Source organism: Haliaeetus albicilla, chromosome 4, assembly GCF_947461875.1.
Source record: "Haliaeetus albicilla chromosome 4, bHalAlb1.1, whole genome shotgun sequence".
Classification (NCBI taxonomy): domain Eukaryota; kingdom Metazoa; phylum Chordata; class Aves; order Accipitriformes; family Accipitridae; genus Haliaeetus; species Haliaeetus albicilla.
In genome coordinates this window covers 21,123,241-21,147,692 of record NC_091486.1, presented here as the reverse complement: position 1 = coordinate 21,147,692, position 24,452 = coordinate 21,123,241, and the positions used below count along the sequence as shown (strand labels likewise).

Here is a 24,452-nt window from a genome sequence, read left to right as displayed (position 1 = left end):
CTGAGACTTATTTTTATCATGGCTTGTAAGACATGGGTTCTCCACTCTGATTTCAAAGTTAGTATGAGTAAGAGTCTGAAATTACTTGACCATAGCCAGCTGTTCCAAAAATGAACCGTGCATTCCAAGTTTATCTTTATTTTGCAGTCTTTCACTCTATAACTGTTTAAGCTTCATAATAGCTCTTCTCTTAAAGGACTTGGGAAAAGTTATTGATACCAATCAATGTGAACAAGTATGATGATTACTCTAAACCATTCTAGTAACTGCTATGAACAAGATGGGGAGAAGCGTTCATAAATTTAAGCGTGGATTTTCTTCTAGGAAGAGACAGATTCGGGTAGTATTAGTAGATTCTTGTCTATCTGCCTGGCAACATTGGCTCACAAATTCACAATACAACACCCCAAAATTAATCTGCTACAATAGCCCTTGGGCTTTTCTTCTTTCTCAGGACTCAACAGAAGTTTATACCCTATGCACATCAGATGAAGTAATAAATGAAGCCTAAGTCTCCTTTCCTGTTCGTGTTAAACTGAGGTTTGCCATTTAAGTTTCTTTAAATTTTAGACTCTAAACCTTCTGTTAACTATTTGATTTTTGCCTTTTTATTTCCAGTGTCCCCTCTATTTAAACTGGCAATTTTATTTCACCTGTAAAGAGTAGATCTGGGATCGTGTTCTTCCATATCTGTTGTGAATAATTAACACAAAGAAATAATTTAGCTGCTCTGCAGTGTGTTTATCTTTTACAAATGATCCTTTGACTGCTTAATCATTTGACAGACCTGCTAATTTTCTTTAATTTCTCCTATTCCATGGAATTGTATTATTTGAAATTTTTGCTAATGATGTTTGAATTTCCTCACAGCTTTCGAGTTATTCATACGCATCTTACCAGTTGTACTTGAAATGCCTCTTTAGCTGATTTTGTTTGGAATCTCCATAGTCTGACAAAAATCTCTGGTAAGGCAGAATAACTTGAGACTCTCTATTTAAATAAATTGTCCCATCCACCCCTGCCTGTCCTTATAATATGTGCATTCCTTCTAAGGACTTTACTGTGGTTTTTACTTCTATAGATGCCTTTGCATTTCTTACTCCTGATTTGGTGCTTTGTAGTGGTAATGGCTGTTGATGTTGATAAATCTTTCACTTTCTGTGTTTAATCTCTGTGTTATTTATTACCGTAATTATAGTAACTTTTTAAGCAAAGTATCATATAATTATAGTTATCATACCGTTAACAATACTCCCACTTTCTGCTCTAAAAGTAGTTGTACTATGACCTAATTGTCCAAAGCATGGAATTTGCTTTCTCTAGACCTTGCCTTTTGTTCAGTTTTATACAGAGAAATGAAATCTTCTATAACTATTTTATTACTATTTATAACTAGCTTCTGTTGACCAATATTGAAAAAGTGAATGTGTCAAATTCAGGATTAAATAATGATATTTACATTTTAACTTCCCTGTTGTCTTTCAAACCTTGTTTCTTTTCAGTTTTACTGACGTTGTCTTTGAGATGATTGCATGTCAGCATTGTCCTCATTCTGCTGTTTTTTCTAATATCATAATGTGATTGTCATAACCTCAGTTTGAAAGAACTTTGCTGATATATTTTTGCACATAGCTGCTTATAATTTGGAGATCTGCATAATTTAACCTCCCTTTTTATAATACAACGTGTTTACACATCTAAAGCAGTAGTCATATGAGGAAGTCTAAGTGCTTTACAAATCTTATATGAGTTCAATGTTACCCTGCTGTACAGAAACGGATTTCAGTTCCCCTGCCCCATTTTACAAAAAGGAAACCAAGGGACTAGTACGGATTTGCCCAAAGTCAGATGGCAAATACATATTTTGAAACTAAGAATTGGACCTTTTTTGCCTATAGGTAATCTCAAATATTTTGTATCACTTCTTCACATTGCTATTCAATTCCCTTTTTTTGTATGATTTTTTCATTCATGGGATGGTGTCCTGGTTTCAGCTGGGATAGAGTTAATTGTCTTCCTAGTAGCTGGTACAGTGCTATGTTTTGAGTTCAGTATGTGAAGAATGTTGATAACACTGATGTTTTCAGTTGTTGCTCAGTAGTGTTTAGACTAGAGTCAAGGATTTTTCAGCTTCTCATGCCCAGCCAGGGCACCTGACCCAAACTGGCCAACAGTGTATTCCATACCATGGGACGTCCCATCCAGTTTAGGAACTGGGAAGTGGGGGGCAGGGAATCGCCGCTCGGGGACTGGCTGGGTGTCGGTCGGCGGGTGGTGAGCAATTGCCCTGCGCATCATTTGTACATTCCAATCCTTTTATTACTACTGTTGTCATTTTATTAGTGTTATCATTATCATTATTAGTTTCTTCTTTTCTGTTCTATTAAACCGTTCTTATCTCAACCCAGGAGTTTTACTTCTTTTCCTGATTTTCTCCCCCCATCCCACTGGATGGGGGGGGAGTGAGTGAGGGGCTGCGTGGTGCTTAGTTGCTGGCTGGGGTTAAACCATGACAGATGGTCAATCTTGTGCTGGATTAGGTAGGGCACAGAGTCTGTACTAAGAGTGTGGGGAAGGGGAGTGACTGTATGGGCTATATAATATAGACAGTTGCCATAGTAAACTATCAGAAGACTACTACAGAAAATAAATAGAAATTATTTTAGTTGATAATGTGCGCATGCTGTTACCGTGAAATAAAACACTTTTTTTAATATGGTCTAACCGAATATTTAGGTCTAAAAAAATTCATTGTGTTTTGAGGTAACAAATCAATGAGTTGCTAGAGAAATTGAGCTTGTCAGTGGTCTTATATTTGAATAAAGGCTGGAAATTGACATTATTTTTGCTTTTTGAAATGTGATTTTAAAAATGGCTAGATTTTGGAAAAAATGTCAGATTTTTCTAGGTTGTGGTAGGAAAGATAGGCAATTTTCCTAGACTTTGCTCTTCCTTTCTTGGCACTTTGGTTTCATTGCAAGACAGACATAATTGATTATTAGTGGTTTTATATCTTTTAGTGCTTGTGGGATCATATTGCAGTCTATCAATAATAGGTAAGTGTATACAGAGTTCACTTTTGGTCACTTGGAAGAACAGCTCCTCCTCCTTCAGGCAGGTGCTTTGTTCTTTGATATTTGCTGTCCTTGTAATCAGTGACTTGGCTTACCTTCAGTTTCTTTAGATTGATCTCCCAAGTCTTCAATATATGGCTTCACAAGTTGTACAAGGTGCTTAACTTTTCCTTAACAGTCTTGACAGTCCTACTGAAGAAGATGACAGTTTCATTTCATTTCATGTCACTTCTAAAGTGTCCAATCTGCCTATTTTGGCTTTTATAAATTTTCTGGTTTGTACCTTGAGAAGAAAGCAAGGTATTCTAGAAAGTTGGAGCTATAGAATAGAAAATGTTGCTGGCAACAGGATCTTAAAATTCCCTTTCCTGAAGTTGACAGGAATACAAGGAGTCTGTGCATGATGGAGATTTTAAGTCTAATGCTAGTGTCACCTACGCTACTCTCTATATATCCTGTATAGTTTTCTGCATGGGAGCAGTGTTCCTTCTGCCTCTTGAAGGTATAATGTCTTCCAAATAAGAACTTGGGATTTACTGGGACATGTATTTTACATAAATTTGCTTTTTTGGATTACATGCTGGAACTCCGATTTGCCCTCTTCCCCTATGGACAGGCTTCCAGGTAATTGTCCCTAATCACTGGGTGACAGTTCCTACCTGCGCAATTATACACGTTGACAAGTCTGCACAGAAATCGTGTGGTACCTTGTGAGCCCTCTTCAGAAGAGAGGTTGACAGGCTTAACGACCACCATTTTGGATTTGAGTGCCTGAAATATTAACGAATCCTCTGTTGTTTTGTGTCTGTGCTTCAGTTCTCTCTGTTCATTCTTCACAGGGACAGGACAAATTTTGGAAATCTCCTGTTGTGGTGATTGAGAAAACAGTTGCTTTACGATGAGCAGTTACAGTTTATCATTGCGTGCGCTTTTTTTTTTTTTTTTTTTTTTTTTTTTAATGACAGGTGTAGATTTCTGAAAACATGAGAATCCTTTTGGCCTGGAAATCTTCCCTTTGGAGGAAATGCTGGAAACTGGCCTTTTAACTGTAGACTGGGATATTTAAAGGGAAAGTCTTGCATTCACACCTGATAACGAAGACAGTAGACTTTACTAACATGCTTTTCTTTTTTTAACTAGTTGTGAGTTAACCTGCCCTTAAATATTTTTATGAATGTAGAATTTTTCTGATTCTCTCTAAAACCAAGACAGACTATTGCTAGAAGTCATAAAATAGTTCAAAATGCTAGAAATTTCCAAGTGCTTCCATTGTAGTTCAAATACACTCCAAATTCCCGTACCCTCTGCCAATATCAATAAGCAAAAAACTTTGTCTAGCAGGGGACAAGGTTGGAAGTTGGAGAACAAATGCTTCAGGCAAATAGCCTGTTAGTTAGCACTAAAGACAGAGGTTAGCACAGTATCAGGCAGGATCTCAGGGGAAGGATGGCACCCTGGAGTGTAAGACTTTTTAAGGCCTGGTTTTGCATACAATAACTGTGCATTTAACATAAATGTGACTGAAATTGTAATGTAAGTACAAAATGTGCAATGTTTTATTCATGAGGGAAAAATAATTGTAGAAATGATAAGCTAATGTTAGGTGCTTGTATCTTTATAAATAAAAGTGGCCTTTTTTAAAGGTGCTGACCATCCACTGTCTTAATGGCTATGCAGGAGCATTAAGAGTCATGTAAATGTCAGGTCATTTTGATGTAGGCACGTAAATATGGACTCCATGTGCTAAGAGGTTCTTTTTCTGTTGCACCTACCTGGCTTTTTTCACACGTTAGGACTTTGTTTGAAATTTGAAATTCCTCAGTACGGGGTATGGTCCTTCCATATGTTTGTGCTGTTTCTGCAGATTGGAACTTCCAAAACAGATGGCTTGAAGATTCTGAAGAATCAGACTTGGACACCCTTTCTTAAAAGTCTACAAAACACATTATTTAATTATTGTAGTGATGACAATTGAGTGTGGAGGAAGACTTGGGGGAGTAGAGTCCAGCCTTCTCTTGCTCCTGTCTCCTCCCACACTGATTACCTTATGTATGTACTCTTTTACTTATTCTTTGGAACGGTTTCTGATTTTTTTGCTCCTTCTGATTATTTTTTAGTGTAAAAACCAGGTGTTAAATACTGGGTTATATTTGTCAACATTGATTTTACATTCTAAGTTTAGATGATCAGTGGAATACAAACAATAATACATTTTATTTTGAAGCAACATTTCTTACAAAAATAATTTTTTTGAGGGGTAAAGATGCATTGCTGGGATCTTGGCTGATTTTTAATATATTGAAAAATGGAAAGAGGATGCGTAGGAAAGCTGTACCTTCTTGCCTGCTCCCATAGGCGATGAAAATGATTGATGCTTGTCATGCTCAGCTTGATGCTTTCCTCTTATAAGAAGATCTCGGAGCTGCTAATTTTTTACTTCCAGTGGCTTAAATGGAAGCTGGTGAGATGTTTCTTTTTGTGACCTTGGGAAGAACTAAAATCTCCTTGTATTTATAAACTAGACAGGAAAGAAGAAGATTTGAGCACTACTGAGGCAACTTTGTGTAACTGTCTACTAATAGGTGTAGTCGAGGGAAGTTAAATAGCTTGCTTTAGAACATAGCTTGAGAGTGTATGGTAATGAAAGCTGTAGTGACAACTTGTTCTCAATTAGCAGCTATTTTCTTGCGTGCTACTCCTCAGACAAATTTTCAGGGGAAAAAATGGAAGAGAGTGGGGATGATTGGCCAGCCTAATGCATGATGATAACTGCTAATAAAAATAAAGAAGTGGTCACTCAAGCGTCCTCATCTCCATAGGAGGTCAGCATAACTGCATCTTTAGCATAATCCTGCTACCCTTTGTTAAAGCATCCTCTGCTTCTGGGAAGAGAAGTATTTATTGCAACATATTTCCAAGGAAAAACGGGATTTTGAATTTATGCTTTTTCATCTGATCCGCTCCCCTTGGAACAAATACATTCCCAGCAAATCCTACAAGAGACTTTGCTTCAAACACAGCAGAAAGTGCAGACTGAGCAACTTTTTCTAATTAAAAACCCCCTCAAAGGTCACTCTTAACTGATGAGATTTACACCATCACATTCAATTCATTAAACTAAAACTGTAACAGAAGTTCAGAAGGGTCTGTTAGGTGGCTGCCTGTCTGTTGTCTCCTGCTGTATTTGGATCCCTTGCAAGGAAGAGAAAAAGGGCACAGCATTTGTGTTTTGTAAGGTAGCACGTGTCATAGCTGTGAGCTGGGTGATCCCTTGTCCTAGACTTGCTCAGGATTTATTTCCCTATACTGAGAAAGCTGAGTGAGAATACTCACAGAGAATATAAACTCTGTGGGTTTTTTCCGTTGTTTTTTGTTGGTGTGTTGTTCTGTTTTGTTTTAGCTGTGCTCCTGTAGTCCAAGGCCACCTCCAAGGCTTCCCACTCTCCGAGTTGAATGGCCGCAGGCAGCTCATTATCATGACTTGTGTTGCTGTCTTCAGCATTTTAAAAAGTCTTTTTCTATTTCTTCAGCAATAAGAGTGTAGTCATCTGCACTGTGACTCTTAACCCTTTTAAAAAGAATTTCTGTAAAAATCGTCCGTCAAGGGCCTCAGCATGGGCTGTACGTGCTCTTGCTGTAAAACAAGCACACCACCTAGCTTGATGAGTACCTGGAGAAAACTGTAGTTGCTAGTATGTGCTGGCAGGGTCCCTAGCCAGGGCACTGGCGTGGATTCTTACCCTGGCTGTACGGCAAGAATATTGAGAAATAGATCAGAGTATTTCAGTTGGAAGGGACTGACAGTGATCATCTAGTCCAATACTAGGGAAGTCACTTTAATTCTCTCCTTTCCTTTCCCCTTGTATACTGTCTCTCTCCTTTCTGGCACTTCAGCCTGTAAAATCTTTTAGATTCAGCCTGACACAGACTTACTGGAGAGGCTGATGAAGCTGTCCCTGACCTTCAGTGCTGCCCAGAGTAGGGCATGTTTTAAGGTGATGGGGTGCTGTTTTGTCTACTCGCCTGTACAGCCCTCCATCCGATTCACAGCGCACCCTGCTAGACACCTCTTTTAATTTCATCTTTGAATCCTTGTAAATACTGCAGGAATTTAATAATTCGTGCCGGTTTATCCTGAACCGCAGAACATTGTTTCTGTGTGACTGGAGTAGGAGTTTAAGTAAGTTGTGTGTGTGGAACAAGACCCCTACTGCAAGCAGGTTGTATTGCTACCAGTCTCACTTGCTTAGCAGCGGGAATGCTGCCAAAGCATAGACATCATATAAAACCAACTGTAGCCATCAACCACGGCTGTTTGGGCAGTATCAATCAATGAATTCAATATCAATGTGGTCTTTTTGCGTTTTGTATGAAATGTAAGTACTGAGCTGTAGCTTAGGCCTGTGGAAACTTTGGATTGACTTTCTCCAAGGTCTGCCTGTTTTCCATGGAAGACTCTGCTTTGAAATGGTTCATTCATGAGAAGAGAGAGATTTTTCACTACTTTAGAAGCGTGATTTTAATGTTTGCTGTATCCCGGAGATTGGTGTTGTGACAAGGGTGGCTGAATGTCATGTGGAACTCTTGAGCTGTCATTATTTATTGGCTGAAATATTAAAGCAAATCATCATGGACTTCATGCTGATCTAATATACAGGGCCAAAGTTTGTAACAGAATTGCTGTATATGTAGTTCTATAGAGAAAAGCAGGTTTTTGGAGAGGAGTAGGGCCATCAGTGTGCTTTAATATCTATGCGGTTTTCAGATGGAGTCCTTTTTCCTTGTTCTGATGTTTGGAAAGCATGGGTAAGCTGACGTGATTTTTTTTTTTCTTTTTTTTTTTTTTCTGTTAGTTGGAGAGAAGCAGGTGGCAGGAGATACAGTTGCAGCTCCTTGCTCACTTTCCTACCAACTTCTGTAGAAACCAGAGGAAGAGCTGCTGTAACAAGTTAGGGCAACAATACATTGCTGATAGTTCATTAGATGCTTGAAATAAACATGTGTTGAAGTAAGGTAGTAATTAAGGACTGGCTGACAATAACATGCTTGTTTGTCTTTAAAGTAAGAACTTGTGTCTTGTTTAATGAAGGGTTTACAATGGTATTTAGGTTTTGTGCATGAAGTTCAGGTTAGATGTGTATTCTGATGAATATGGATAAATTGAATAAACTGAGAGGAGGATCTTTGGGATAAATTAAAAACATCTTGGATGCCCTTTGTCTTAAGGATGTCTGTGCTTTGGGACAGAGAGGGTAGGCAGGGTAGTTTAACCTGTGCCGAGTTCCTTGCTGTTGTGGTCAAGAGCGTCACTAGCAAGTGGGCTGCTTAGTGTTTCCATTGGCACAGAACACAGCAGGCACTGCACTGCGGAGGGGCGTTCAGACTCTTACTGTTTAGATGGAAAGGGAATAATGTTGCTCAGTGTTACTTCACACTACTGAAAAAAGTAAATGTTGGGGAATAAATCCCATTCTTACAGATGAATTCATGCATTCGCTTCCCAATCTCATGACATTGAGTGGCTTTTGGGTGAAAATGCTTGTCTGAAAATACAAAGAGTAAAAAAGATGCATTCTGGACTTGATCACTCACTGTGTTTCTGAGTACCTGGAAGACTTTTATGGCATGTTTAATGTTGCATCAAATATTCTCTACCTACTGCTCATGTTTACCTGCCTGTTTGTGTTTATAATAAAATCTCAAACATCTGTTTTATTTTAGGAACTATGTTACTATTCCAAGATACAGTACCACAGATAAGAGTTGATCTTTGTGTCAGGAGTCTCAATATTTTTCACTTTTTGTGTTTTGTCTACTTTTAAAAAATGAAAAATAGAGGAAATCTAACAGAGTATTGAGTTTCTTGACTGCTGTGAGCAATATGAAATTATTTTCTACTCTTATACAAAAAAACCTTCTGCGTTGACTTTAATGGGACTAGTCACTGTGCAGAGCTTCTGAAGACAGAGCACTTGTGATTTGCATCAATTCCATCCAATTCACTGATTCATCTGAATCATTTGATTCATCCTTCTTCAGAGAAGGAAAATACAGGAAAAAATACCAAAATGATCATGCGTTCTTTCAAACAGTCAATATGCAATAAGACTTCCTCAGCCTTTTCATTTGAAACTAAGTGTAAGCAGATTTAGCTTCAACTCTTCCAAGAACTTAATGGACACCCATTCTTCAGGACTCTAAAATGTGTACCAATGTTGAAAAATAATTTTTTAAAAATGAAATTTAGAAGTTCAAATGACAAGGGTAAGTCATGAGAGTTTGTATTGCCTACTTCCCTCCCATACCCCTATGTACTTAATAGAATAAACTTGGAAAAACAACTGAGGTAAAACACGATAAAAAATGTCTACTTTGTGATAAGTTTTTTGCATGTATATCTTCTAGAACATTTTATTTACTTTCCTGGTCCTCATACGATGGTAATTCTTTTCCATGTATGATGGTTTTGATTCTGTATGTATGTATATGCCTTTTTTTACTCGTAGTTCCAGTTCTTGCTTGTCAAAATTTGAAGCAGCTCTCTAGCATCTCCTGTTTTTATTTTCTATAGAATTGTGAGCATCTCAAATCTGATTGCCATTCTCTGAACTAACTCTAACTTTATCAAATCTTTCCACAGTTCTGCAGTCAGAGAGTTCTTGAGTTTCCCTGTTTATCCTCTGTGGTTTCTTCTTTAGCTTATATAAGAATGTACAGTTTCACTGGCTTTATTTACCTCTCCATTACAATTTTTTTTTTAAAGTGAATGCACCAATCTGTCCAGTGTCCTGTGGCAAGGGATGTCCATTAGCTAGATTTAGAAGTGGGATGTACTTTGCTCAGCTGTTTTGTTCTCAGTTATGCCATTGCACTAAAGAGAAATGGCTGTCTTTAGTATTGCATCCTAAGTGTATAGGTTCTTGTTTCAGTCATGAAGCTGAGAGAGGAACATATTTGGGCTAACTGAATCAAAGATTAAACTTACGGATATTTTAGCTTTTGTATTTATTGCAGGTAATTAAAGTGTATAGTGAAGATGATACTAGCAGAGCTTTGGAAGTACCAAGTGATATAACAGCCAGGGATGTATGTCAGCTGTTGATATTGAAGAACCACTATATTGATGACCACAGCTGGACTCTGTTTGAACAACTTACCCACACAGGTTTAGGTAAGGCTAATACTATACAATGGTATGGCAGTAATAAGGTGTTTGGTTTTCATTTTCAGGTAGAAGTACAATTGTATTAGAAAAGCTTGGAAGCAAAATGATGGGAGGGCGTATGTGAATTTGTTCTTTTGGGGGTTTGTTCCTTCTGTTTCTCTTTTTTTGAAAGCATAGCTATAAAGTACATTTTGTCATAGTATGTTTGCCTCACACTGCTTGATCTGCCTCTGTAGGAGTGATGTGGAAGACACTGACCATTAAGGTTCTTACTGCAAATTCTTACTTGCTTTTCTTTGGCAGTTCTTCCTCTTTTGCTTATCTCTAGCAAGACTTGGGTTATTTTCATTGCAAATAAAATCTTTGTTGTTTCCAACACACCTGAATAGAATCTCTGATGTGAAGGACAGAAAGCGGTTACACAGTGCTATTCTATCTGGACAATAGGACTCAGTCTTCGGAAGCAGTATCAGAGTAGGCTGTCAGTATTTTCCTTCAATACAGTCAGTTTGGATAGGACTACTTAAAAAGCAAAAGAAAACCATTCTTCTAAACTTCCAGTTATGTACCAATGAATTGTGTTGAAGTTACTTTATGCTTAGTATTTTAAGTTGCTGGAAACGAAATGCTCTGAACTCCTTCCACATCATCAGTGTTCCTCTAATGTAAAAACCCCCTTTTTCTATTACACAGTTTAAAAGATGTACTCTGTGGTTTCAGATTACAACTATGATTTTAACTTCTGGTCTCTACTCCTTTTTGTAGTATATAGACCTAATTTTGCAGTATCAAAACACATTAAGACAAATTAAATATAGGGAGATGTAAAAAATGCAGAACACAGGAAAGACTTCACTCAGCAAAAGATGAGTTTAGAAGCCCACTGCTAGAATGTAGTGCTGAATTGATACTCTAGTCAGACAATCTTACTTCCTTTTGCAGCACTATGTTTCAGTACTGTATTGTGTTTCATTTTGATAGGGAATTATATCAGAAAAATCTACTAGAAGACAAATGCCATAAAAAATATGGTTTTAATTTCATGTCACTCAAAGTTTCCATATTATTCTTGAACTTTGCACTGCACTACAGTTACCAATGGTAGTACTACTTCTGCAATGTCAAGGGCAGTTCCAGCTGCTAGTGCAAAGTGTGGCTTGAGAAAGAGGATGGTTTGGGGGCCTTCCTGCATTCTAAAATACACTGAAAACTCCCTGAAGTCCTTAATTCTCAGAAGAGTCTGCACTGGTACCTGGTAATTCCAGTACTGTTGATTTAAAAAACCCCACACACCGTCAACAAAACCCCAAACAACCCCCCCCCAACACACACCATGGATATTTATATGTGACTGAAAGCTATTGTTAAACTCCCTTTCTGTGTATGTATCTAGGGAATCTGGACTCGTGCAGTTGTGTAAAATAAACTTGACTGTGCATCTCTGACTGTATTATGTTTAACAGCCATATTTTAAAGATGAACTACAAAAGCTAAAACTGTTTTCTGCCCTTTTCTGCACCTTTATCCTATGAAGGCAGCCACAAACGTTTTTCAAATTTTTTTTTCTTGCTTTGTAACATTTCAAAGATATTTATAACCTTTTGCACTGAACGTATCAGTTGTAAGATGCTTCCAGCCCAGAGTAAGGTCAGAGTTAAATCTGGGTCGAGGCTATAAATGACTGACTGCTACAGAAGAGGCGGTATAAAAATGGCTTTAGACAACACTACTATATAAATAGTAGAAGTCTTTTCTGTATTTTATAGTGTGGCTGGTGTTTAAATAGTGTAGCAACTATTGAAGACACTTTTGACAATCCATGCCAGAACAATAGTGGCACTGTTTCTCTAGGTTTATTTATTTGCACGATACGCTTTTTGTCAAGTAGTGTGTTTGCTTCAGTCTGAAGGATTTCTTGGAAGATTTCCATATCAAATCATTAGTGAAGTTGCTTTTCCTAAGATTCTGAAATTCTCAAAATTGCTGGCATGCAGGTCTGAAGACCTGCATTCACCATATGGTCTTCTGATTGCTCCAGCTGCTTTAAGCATAATTTTAGAAAAGGTGAATTTTTCATTTTTAAAATAAAATTATTTCCTAGATGATGAGGATGGCAATTCAGCATTAGTAGCCAAGGAAAGGAATAACTTGAGATATAATCTATTTTTTTTTTTAATAATACTGAATAATAATAATGGATTTATTTTTATGATACTGTTAGATCTGGTCTTGTTTGAAAGGTTTAACATACTGATCTCGACTTGCTTTAAGTATATTCTTAAGCACTGGATGAGTAGCGTGGAAAAATATTTTTCAAATGATGATTTAGTTTTGGACTGTTTGCTATTTATTACTCTGTTGTATGTTTTACCCATGGAAATTTGGTCAGTCTTTTTCTGCTCCCAAGTTAAACGAATGGATATAGAAAGGAGAAGTACCATGAGTGAGTGTGTGTGTCTGTGTAAATTCCAGTATGATGGGAATTAATAATTCATTCATCAATTAGTGAACATTTTCTTTAATAACTAACAGCTGTCTGAATACTCCTGAATTAGATATAATTGCATGAATCTTAGTGAGCTGAGCACAGCGTTCTGCTTTTAATCAAGACAGACATTAATTACATCACCGGAGTGTGACTTTATTGCTGTGTGGAGGTATCTGCATGTGAAGGTTAAAAAAAGAAAAAAAAAAAATCCCACCTAAAAGAAAACATGAAACCACGGTCTGTATACTCCTGTTTTCACAAACCTCTCTGCCCTTTATTGTGAAGCTGTATTATTGAACATTAAGCATGGTTGCGTCCTCGCAGCTTTGCATGACAAGCGCTGAACGTGTGGTGTTGACTCGGGGCGAGTGGGCAGGTGAGATGGTTCCTCCACCTGCGCTGCTTCCCCGGGGTGCTGGCCGGTGCACCCCATCTGCCTGCCATGGGGCACCCACGCTGTGCGCAGCCCGCTGCTGCCGCCTCATCGCCCAGGATGCTCAGCATTCCTACCCGCCTCCGAAGTTTTGCGGGAGCCTGGGCTCCAAGTACAATGATTATTACAGCGCTATAAATCGCAATATATTTCAGAACCGTGTGCTTCTGGTATGTGTCCTGTTTGTCCGAAGCTATTGAATTCAAAGATATTCTTGGATGTTTTTCACCTTGTCTAAGATTATTGAAGGCAGCTGAGGTATGCCTAGATTTGGATGATGCCATGTCACCCCTGCTACTAGGTACCTTGGTGCTGGAGTCCCATACTTCCACTGCAATTCCCCTGTACAGGGCAGGCGGTGAAAACAGAACAGTTTTCCATAGCTGTTCTCCTTTTCAAGGAAAGTACTGTCTTCATCCTGAAATTTTTCCTTTTCTAGTGAGAAATTTTTGTTTTGACAAAACAGGCACATCGTCGTTGTGTTTCAGTCTCTCATTTTGATTTCACTATCTGCATTCTTTTAGGTAGTCTAAAGGCTCACAAAGCTCTATCTCTGCAATAGTACTGGGCAGTGGCTTTTCTGTTTTTTTATGTAGTTTAAATGTTTTTCCCCTGCTGGGTGGCTAGAGAGGAGGCTATTTGAAATGTGTTCTGTCATGCACTTCAATATTAAATCTTCTTTCATGCACTTTAGGTACTTTCCATAGTTAAGGAGACTGTTTTGGACTGTAGCAGGTGCTCCTCATGTTAGAAATAATAGTAACAGAGGTGGTAGAGAGGAAGGTGGACACTCTCCAGGCTAGCTGGAAGAGAAAAAATGATCTAACTAAACCAAAGTGCAGCTTTTTCATGGCAACATTTAGGGATTTGATTATGGGGCTGTGTTTTGGAGGGCACTAACTCAGTGTTTCAGTTCCTTCAAGAAAGTAAGTTGAATCAATTGTAAAATATTCTGTGATGTGACACCTTAAAAATAAAGAAATACCAGCATCCTTACCTATCCGTTGGGGTGATGCAGAATGTCTTATTTTTGTACAAGAAGTAAGTCTTGAGGAAATGGTATTTTCTTAAATGTCACAATGCCAAGCATTTAAGAGTTTTAAATGTCATCCCAGAGGAGCACTTTCTCTATATAAAACTGAAAGGAAAAAAAATGCTGGCTTTCAGTAAGAGCTACAATTCTTTAGTGTCTCTTTACCCCTGCATCTGAAGAATGTGTTTTGCAGTAGAGCAGCCTGTACAAGATTTTAAAATGCTCACTTTTCTTTCAGTATTTTGGGGGTATTTTTTGTTTTCTGAATTGCTTTATGTTTTTATTTGCTTCATTTGATCTGTTTACAAAATGTGAGTTCTGTGTAGCATCCTTAATCTCTGTCTTTATGGGCTCAAGAATGAGTTAAATTCAATGAAGAATGAGTTAAAAGCAGTGGAAGTTTAACTTCTCCCTATTTGATCTGTAGATCATGAGAGCGCTTTGTCTTCTGTTAGTCGTGAGCTTGATATTTTCCTATTGAGATGAAATTTAGCTGTATGAGTGTATTGTCTCTGAATTTGCTAGCTGGAAACTTCCTGAAGAAGCTTACAGATTTGCAGGCTACAATAAGGCTGTTACCCACCAGGTTGGACAGTGCGGAAGCATGAAGCAGTGATTGGCGAAAGAGGTGGCAAGAGAAGATAAATAAAAAGATGCTATAGTTCTAGTTTTTTTGTTTAGCCAGGACCACTTGCAAAAATTTACCATTTAGATTCATTTAATATTACACCTAATTAAGTTTTTAAAAAAATCTATACTATTCTTTTATCTGTTACGATTTCTAAAAAATTTTCTGAACGGGCAGTTGTATGAGAGCATCAGCATTCATTTAAAGTATATCATAAAATCCCTTATGGTAATGCAGTGAAGTGGAGAAAATGTGATCAGAAAATTGTGAGTTACATGGTTTTTTATAATATATTTTTAATTGCCTTTTCCCTTTGAAACCATGATCAGAATTGGATGTTAAAACCCCATAATTGGCAGGGAGACATAAATTTAGATCTCAAACCTATTCTTAACCTGTAACTCATTGTTAGAGTGTAATTTAAATTTGGAGGTGCCAGTGATCATTTAAATAAAATCTACAACTTCGTTCATCTTCATCTTGTTCTCATTAGTTTGAGTCTACAACGAAGTACAAGTGGCCACAAAAACTGTACACTCATTTGGAAGCATGCTCATCCTTTTTTTGTAACATGATTTCATAAGCTGCTGAAATTTATTAAAAAAAAAAAAAAGAAAGTATAAATAGTGGCGTACAGGAATTACCCATAGTCTTTCAGGATTTATGCTTAACCTCCTGCACTGTGAGTAGTCCCATTGCATTACTCAGAATATGCAACATGTCAACGTACACAGCACATCTACAGGAAAGTTTATAAATTCTGTATCTTTCCCATAAGTGCATTTCCTATTGCTGTAAAATCTAAAAATTCACTCAACAATCTGAGTGGCAGAAGCAGTCTATAGCAGTGAGAATACAGATTCTGAACGCCAGTGCTGTGGTACAAATAACTGAATTCTTTGGCTTTTGTTCCCCTCGCCCCACTGCAAAGCCAAGCTACACATTAGGATTCACTTTGTAGGTTATTTTTCTGTTTTGTTTTCTTTTTTGTTTTTTTTTCATGGCTTACTTTTACCATTCCTTTTGCATATGCTACTTCTCTGGCTGCTAAAATTCTCAGTATCCCTGGTTTGTGCAAAAACATTAATGCACTGAAATGCCCTAAGTTCACTGGCAGTTTTGGAAATGCTTCAGAATATAGTAGGGGCTGGAGAGGGGATGACAAACTAGTGCTTTTCTATATTGCAGATAACTTTCACTTTACGAATGATACATTAGAGAAAGGAGCCTTAGAAGGACATTCCTGACACCCCAGGCAGGCTGAGTGAGTGGTTGAAGTGTTCTGCTGCCACCTGCCCCATGCATGACACAGCAGGAACTGCCTGGCTTCTGCAGGGCGAACGTGGATCTGGCCATGAAATGGAGGAAAGCCCTCTGCTGCCCCTGTAAAAGAAAACAGCAACAACAAAACACATCCCCCCCCGCTCACCTGTGACCTACCTCAGAAATGGGGCCCTACTGAGGTGGAACAGTAACGTGGTGTAACGTGGACCTGATTAATGGACTGTGTTCAGATTGCTTGTTTCATGTTTTGTGTTCATTTAAATTAATTTAATTTAATAATATTTTTATTATCTGACCCTTCTGTTTTCATGTTCTACTCTTAGGCTCTTTGGTGCAGGTTATGTGTTGGGTTTTTTTAATTTGTTTGGTTTTTTTTACAGGAAGAACTATAGAGGACCATGAATTAGTGATGGAAGTCCAGTCAAATTGGGTAATGGAAGAGGAAAACAAACTGTATTTTAGAAAAAATTATGCAAAGTATGAGTTTTTTAAAAATCCACTGGTAAGTCCTAACATTACATCTGTGAAGTGGTGCAATTGCTGTTGCTGCAGAAGAGTCTTTTGCGTTGCACACAGATAGGCAGAGTATAAAGCTGTTGGTGTAACATGAGTCAAAAGGAATAAATGGGAGGGAGTATATGGGATATAGGAATATATTGTAGTGCATGTAACTGTTGGCCTGACCCTTTGTTGTGATTGTAAAACATCCATGTTCATACTTCTTTTTTTTTTGGGTGAGGGAGGCAGACATGGGTTTAACTTTATTGAAGTTTGCACACTACGACCTACGACAAAATAAAATTTTTGAAACTGAGTGAAGTTTCCATCAAGTGACAACAAAATATAAACTGAAGCAGTGTGAGGAGGGGCATCTGTAGCAAAGATGATTTTATTGTTAAAGTAAAAATTGAATGTTATGGCCCAGTGCTGCCCAATGGCAGCTTCTCACTGCTGCAGCTAAATGACAACTGACACAAAAGGCCATGAGCAGCCATAACCTATTAGGAGTAAGTGAAAGTGAAGCCAAAGTTAGTGTATGTAAGGAGTGGAAAGAGAGGAGAGGAGACACAACTCATAACTCAAGGATGTTGCCAAAGGTTAATGCTGCTGATTTGGACCTTGGCTGATGGCAAAGGCCATGGAAGCAGTCCTGGCTCAGCAGGAGAAACTCACCATCTGGTTGCTCAAATGCATGGTGTATTTCGATCACTCCTAATGCTGTCTCTTATAAAGCCAGCTTGTTTCAGATGTCAAAGGGAGAAATAGCAGATATGTATGAGGACTTGAAAGGTGAAAAGTGGAAGGGAACTCAAATTAGCTACCTGTGAAAAGGATGAAAAGGTAAATATTAAGATACCAAAAGACATAAGAGATCTGAGCGTTTTTTTCTTGCTCTACCTCGGTTTATCTGGGCAAATCATGTAATCCCCTGACATGGAGATACCACTGCACTAGTGAAAAGTTCTAAGCTTGAGATGGTCTCCAGTTAGTAGAGAACCAGCTGTGGAACCAGCTATGGAGTGTGGCAGACACGCAGCTATGACTAGCATCAGCAGCTGTGGCTCATCAGTCCTTACTGTTCCTGTTGAGTCATTCTTCTGGGTACTGTGGTCCCAGGTGTAGCAAGAATGCTTTATCAGAAATGAGTTGATATGAATTAACCCTACCAGTAGTTCAGTTTTATTAAAAATGAAAGTCAGTGGACATTGAGTGGTCAAGGGAATATTACCTTCAAACTTGTCCAAGCCTTGAGAAAATTCTATTAGTAATGCCCAAACTCTTGGCTGGTTCATATCTGCATGACTATATTGAACTTCCCAGCTGCAGGTCAGTCCCATAAATTACCCCTTGAGCTTTCCTTGGTAGTGAAATTGGCACTTGAAATGTGGACTTTTTAACCACATGGTATTAATGTAGTCAGATTTTGATAATTTGTATCATTAAAAAATAGACAATTAAAAAAACCTGAGAGGACTTGTTCTCTATTAATGGAAGTTATTCCAGAATATTTTATTGGGTTTCTAGTATAATGAAAACAATAGAAAACAATGTATTTTTCAGCATGTTGGTGTATATCCTCTCTACTTTGTAGCATATTGAATCCCCAGGCAAGTCTTATATGTCAGCAGCAATAGAAATTACTACTAGAAAAACAACACTAAGGGCCAAGTACTGCAATATGACTTGCACTGCTGTATGAAACCCTCTTGCTTTCAGAGACCATTCATGTTTTCTCAAAATTCTAAGTTTTTCAGCAAATAATATATAGGATGTCACAAACTTAGGAATGATATTAAGCTTAAATTATTGGATCAGAGAATCTGCAGAATTGCACTGCATTGAGAACTTTAATTTTACATCCAAAAGAGATAGGAAGTTTTATATTTATTTTTATAGAACTTTGATACAAATTGTTACTGTTACAGAGCTTTTTTCCAGATCATATGATATCTTTTCCAAGTGAGACCAATGTAGCTGTAAGCCACACTGGGATATTACAGGTATGTAATCTATTACAGGTATGTAATCTTTGAATGAAGATGAGCCAGCATAGCTGAGAATTTCCCACGGTCTGTGTTGTGTGAGCATAGTTCTTTGTCACTGTTGGATCTGTTGCTAGGTTTAAGTAACTCAAAACATGGTTAATAACCTTTTTTCCTTATGAGATATGAAGTGATGTGTCCCTTCCAGACAGTTATTATATGACCACACTTGGAAACTTGCGCATTCTTTCAGAATCAAAGAGTGCCAAAGCAGACAAAATGCAGTAAAAATGGTTAATACCTTTATTGGGTGTTTTAGGTGAAAGACCCTGTTTCCTTAAAAGGATGGAGTGCTGCAGTACTGAGCACATACTTAACAGCAGGCCTTGGTAGAATACTGAGGAACTGGTAATGTGATAAAAATGGATATAAAAAAAGAGTTAAATGGTTAAATTTAATGAGTAGAAAATTTAGACTGACTAGTATGATTTGTTAGCTTGAAGGCTACTGTAGCCTTCGGAGAAAAAATATGTTAGGTCACTCAGTGTTAGTCATCTTTTAAGTGGACACAAGTTTTTAATTTACAGTGGGAATAATTTCACAGAATGACCATATCAGGGATCATCATCTTACTTCTCAAAGAGGGGAAAAATGAGTAATAAAGGTGGAAACATACACATCACTCTTGTTTGCTTGTCACTAGAAAAATTAATTAATCGAAGAACTTCCACTGGTCTTAAGACAACAACCCTATGTGTAAGTTTTGAGGATAAAGAATGATTGGAAAGGCAACAGAATAACACAAGATATTTAAGGAGGAACTAAAATACAGAAATTAAAAAATTTTTTTTGCATCTATATAATAAATTCTACCTTAGCATCCACCAGTAAATGAAAAACATTAAAGAACTAATTCTCAAAGCATTCTTCTGTATTAAATAGTTATATCTTTATAGAAGCGGGTGTTAGTCAGGAGATTAAGATTATCCCAAATATAGTAAAAAATGTTTCAAATTAAATTTGACATGTTCTAGATTCTCTAAATCATACAAACCTAAATAAAAACTTTGTAATTTCAGAAGGTGCTGCATATCTATATGAAAATTGGTTCACTTTTGCTACCTAAATAGCAAATATATTTTGCAGTTTAATGTAAACATTTAATTTAGAAAATCTTGTTCCCTGTGTTAATAGAACTTGATATTTTTGCTTGCAAATGTAATTTGGTAGTTTGAAAAAAATAATAAGGACTTTTATAATGGAACTGTTTGCCATATACTCTTGCACAGAACTTACTTAAGCCTATATTGTGAGATGTAGAACATATGCAGAGCTTGTGGGTAAGATTAAGAATAATTCTAAATATATATATTTACATCCCATTTTGATAGCTTAACAGATTTGTTGTGAGGTCTCCTCTGTTGCTGTTTTATGTTGTATTGTCTGATTAATTGTATTTCATCAAATAAAACTTACTAGGCACAAAGTAGAGAATACCTTTGTGGATTGTGCAGCTGTTATGCATGTTTCAGCAGAAGCTGTTGGGTAAATTGTTTACACTGAGTTGCTATTTCCTTGGAAACTTCCATTAAGACAGGTTAATGGGCTTGTGTTATTATTTGTGATGTGCTTGGTCAAGTATCAAGAGAGACATTAGTTTTAACAACTCAGTGCTTACAAGTGATGAAAAAATCACTTGTGATACTTCTGTAGCTTTTTGTGGATTGAGCTGTAAGCAAGTAAAATGTTTTTCAAGTATGTTTTTCTTGACTTTCATTGAAAGTGAAAGAGTGAGTATTTTGGCTGATGACTTTCGATCAGGGCTTCTAAATAGCCTCAAAACCAAAAAGAAGTTTACCTGTCTTCTATCCACTTAGCATGTGCTAAGTAAAACTACTAGGTCTGACAGATACCAAATGTCTATGTATACCAAAGAGAGAGGTTTAATCTCTGCCGTGGCGATCTTTAGCCTAAAAAAAGAAGTGTATCATTGTGTGGATTAGAGTATGTCTGCTCTGAGACACAATGCTGTATGTACATGTCTAGTGGTAGGCAGTGGGGATCATTTGGAACTTGCTTTAGGTTATTTTTGCCAGTTGGATGCTTTAAAACATGTCAAAAATGAACGTAGTATGAAGATTTTAATCTGAGGCCTCTCCTCATAGTAATGAAGTAATGAATTATTCATAGTAATGAATTATTTTCAGAACTTGGGGTGGGTTGGTTGGTTGTTTTTTGAGAATTAACAACTTTCATAGGTGAGCAAAAAATTAATTCACTTGGTCTAGTTAGATGTGAAACTGTTGAATGCAATTTTAAATGGGGCTTGTGACTTGTTTAAAACATTTCTTATTTTAGACATATTCATGTACGTACTAGATCCTTTTGTATTCATATTCATGACAGCATTTCCAATGAATAGACTGCACAGCATAGATAGTGTTGATATAATTGAGTCCTTCTGAGTTAGTAGGTGAAACCCTAACCTCACTGAAGTCAATACATTTTTTTTAAATTACTTTGAAGGGTCAAAATTTTATCCTAGGTTTCTTTCATTTTGTTTTTGTCTGCAAATAACATTTCTCCAATTTTGTAATTCTGTTTTTTCAATCTTTGATTGTATTTATAGCAGAATTCTTTTCACTGTGCAGTATGTCAACTAGTGTTTTAAATTTAACAGTGACATCTTCAAAGTAGAAGGATGAAATTACTTGGGTAATTACACATTTCTCTGGTTTTGCTTTAAGAATAGACCTATTCCCCCCCACCACCCACCATTTCATTGTTTAACAGATGCAATTGATAGTCAGGTTCTGTAGGTAGACTTGAAGTTTAGAGTTCAATTCTTCTATTGACCAATTTAGCTGCTTCTTTCTAATAGCTTTTTACATATAATGTGAATACATTAAAAAAAGCTATTGTAAATAGCACATGTCCAAGCCATCTTCCAGAGCAATGAAAAAAAACTTGCACCTGATGTTGAATATATTAAAGAAGGGAGCATATGTCTTTCCTAAATAAACATTAAAAAAAATGTTAGATATGCAAAAATTAAGTTAAAGACAGAACAGGATTACCAAGACAAACAAAAATTACTGGTAGTGTCTTTCCATTTTGCCCTTTCCCCATTGCCATCTCTTGCCCCAAGTTCTTAGTTCCCATTCTTTGCTTTCACAGATTTAAGATTCAAGCTTTCATTTCTTTAAATCTCTCTGCCACAGCAAGTCCCTCTTTCTCTGACCAATTTCTCATCTGACTCTGTTCCAGTCTTCAGGCTGAAATAGCCGCACTGAATTTCAGCCTCTTATCAATCTCCTAGATGTGTTCTAGTCTGCCTGTTGCCTTTCCCTATCTTCCAGTCTAGGTTTTGCTGGCCTTTCTCCCAGTCTAAACCCCTCAGATTGACTGAAGTTTATAGGAGACCATACTGAGAATCAGTATCAGTTCTTCACTGGAATTACTTGGTGCCCCCAAAATTTATCAGCAGGTTCAGGGGAAAATCCTGCTCATTCGTAGTAGCATTGTGCTGGATCATGGCTGGCTATCATCACATCTTTGAAGAAATCAGTCATCAAATTCAAACTTGATTCATAGATGGTTTCTTTAACTCTCCGAAATAGTGTGTAAGTGCTCAAGAAGCAGCCACCTTAGCAAATGTTGTTGTCTCCGCTACTGCAACCATTCTGTCATTGAAAATGTTGAATGTGCAGACAAATAAATTGTATAGTTGGGAGTGCAGCTCTCAATCTTTATTGCATTCAGTGACATCTAGTATTTCTGCATTTTTTGTTATTATATTCACCCAAGACAGTGCAATGTTTTTCCTCTTCTGTTGTTTTTTCACTTGTTGATTGATTTGATATTTTGGTTTGTTTTTTTCCAACAAAATACATTTATTTGCTTTGGGTTTTGTTCATATTGATTTTAAATTAGTTGGTTTTACAGCTAATCAAATCATAATCGAGTCCTTGATGCTGTCCTATATTAGTATCTGAAAGAAATGGTGACATTTAACACCACTCTACGTATCACGTTATGTATTTCACTGGGTGGGGGAGAGGGTGCAAGCTTATTTCTGCATATTGTGTGACCAGTAATCCCTGTCTGCAGCATACTATCATTTAACTCTCCTCACTTCTTCTTTGTACATTAAGGACTTTACTTATTTTTCTTATTTTTGTCCTATTTTGATTACTTCTTATCTGCATAAACAGGGATCCATTCCCTTCTATAAGAAACTTACGTGTACCTCCACTAAAAAACCCCCAACAAACCAAAACAACAAAAAAACAACCAATACCAACCTGCAACAAAAAAAACCCAGGGAAGTTATTTTTTCTACTATCTTTAGTTTTAGATGTTTTTTACAGACACTCTGAAATATTTTTACTGCTCATTCCTTCTGACAGTTAATGGTTTTGTCTACAGCTTGTTCATGTTATATTTTCTCACACAGTCCTTGGCTGTCTTAGAAAGAAAAAGTTTAATCTAGGATTGCCTTTTCCCTAGCATTATTGCTGCTTTATTTTAATTGATAGCATGGGTACAACAGTGACTGTTGAAGCTGAGCTTTGTATTGCTCTTCCACTTTGGTCTGCTGAGTAAGAAAAGCATTTTTCATGACAGCACTTCTGGTTTGAAGCTCTTATGGCAGAAATCCTGGGGAAGACACTTGTGCAAGCTGGGAGCCAACCACTCCTGTCATCTTCAGCAGAGATACTAAAGCCAAAAAAAAAATGCTCTTTTGTTTTTACCTAAATTGACTCTTTTAGAGTTTTCTAAAGCTTCCATTTGACTTTGTTCATGGAGTTGTCATGGTTTAACCCCAGCAGGCAGCTAAGCACCACGCAGCCACTCACTCACTTCCCCCCCCACCCAGTGGGATGGGGGAGAGAATCAGGAAAAGAAGTAAAACCCATGGGATGAGATAAGAACGGTTTAATAGAAGAGAAAAGAAGAAACTAACAGTAATAATGGTAACACTAATAAAATGACAATAGTAATAATAAAAGGATTGGAATATACAAGTGATGCACAGTGCAATTGCTCACCACCCGCCAACCGACGCCCAGTTAGTCCCCAAGCAGCGATCCATCCCCCCCACCCCCACTCCCCCCAGTTTCTATACTAGACATGAGGTCCCATGGTACGGAATACACCGTTGGCCAGTTTGGGTCAGCTGTCCTGGCTGTGTCCCCTCCCAACTTCTTGTGCCCCTCCAGCTTTCTCACTGGCTGGGCATGAGAAGCTGAAAAATCCTTGACTTTAGTCTAAACACTACTTAGCAACAACTGAAAACATCTGTGTGTTATCAACATTATTCTTATACTAGAGCCAAAACATAACACTATACCACCTACTAGAAAGAAAATTAACTCTCTCCCAGCCAAAATCGGGACAGGAGTTAAAATGCTTTTTGAATTCAGCATTTATATTCACCATCAGTGAACCTGTTAATACATGGCAAATAGGAAGATTAACGGGCTGGAACACCTACCAGGACCCACCTGCTTCAATGTGGCTGAAATAGCTTAAACTGCATTTGCCCACAGCTGTGTACCAGCAGCACACGTAGATAGATGTACATAGTCTTATTGTAATTTAGCTACTGAGGTGAACAGTGGTGAAGCTATTCATAATGCATTTCTAGTTGTGGGCTAGGACACTTCCCTATCAAATGAAGCCTGCCCATGTTACTGCATTCACACCAGCCGAATTGAATTAGCTCAGGTTGGTCTACGGATGGTACAGTCATGCATCTGACTGCAAGGTAGCAAAACAATAAAAGGGAATGAAACCTTGTGTGTCTTGGTTGGGCTGCGTTATTTAGTGGCCAAAGAACTTGCTGTACTTCCAAAATCACA

The 24,452-nt window shown here is 37.5% G+C and overlaps 1 protein-coding gene across 1 annotated transcript in view; it reads left to right on the top strand.

Moving 5' to 3' along the window:
- The window catches only part of GRB14 (growth factor receptor bound protein 14), a 67,795-nt gene that overhangs the window by 28,547 nt on the left and 14,796 nt on the right, over positions 1-24,452 (top strand). The window contains exons 3-5 of the mRNA XM_069781258.1: positions 10,089-10,245; positions 16,486-16,607; positions 18,532-18,606. Coding sequence (XP_069637359.1) covers positions 10,089-10,245; positions 16,486-16,607; positions 18,532-18,606 — 354 coding nt within the window. The remainder of the gene's footprint in view (positions 1-10,088; positions 10,246-16,485; positions 16,608-18,531; positions 18,607-24,452) is intronic.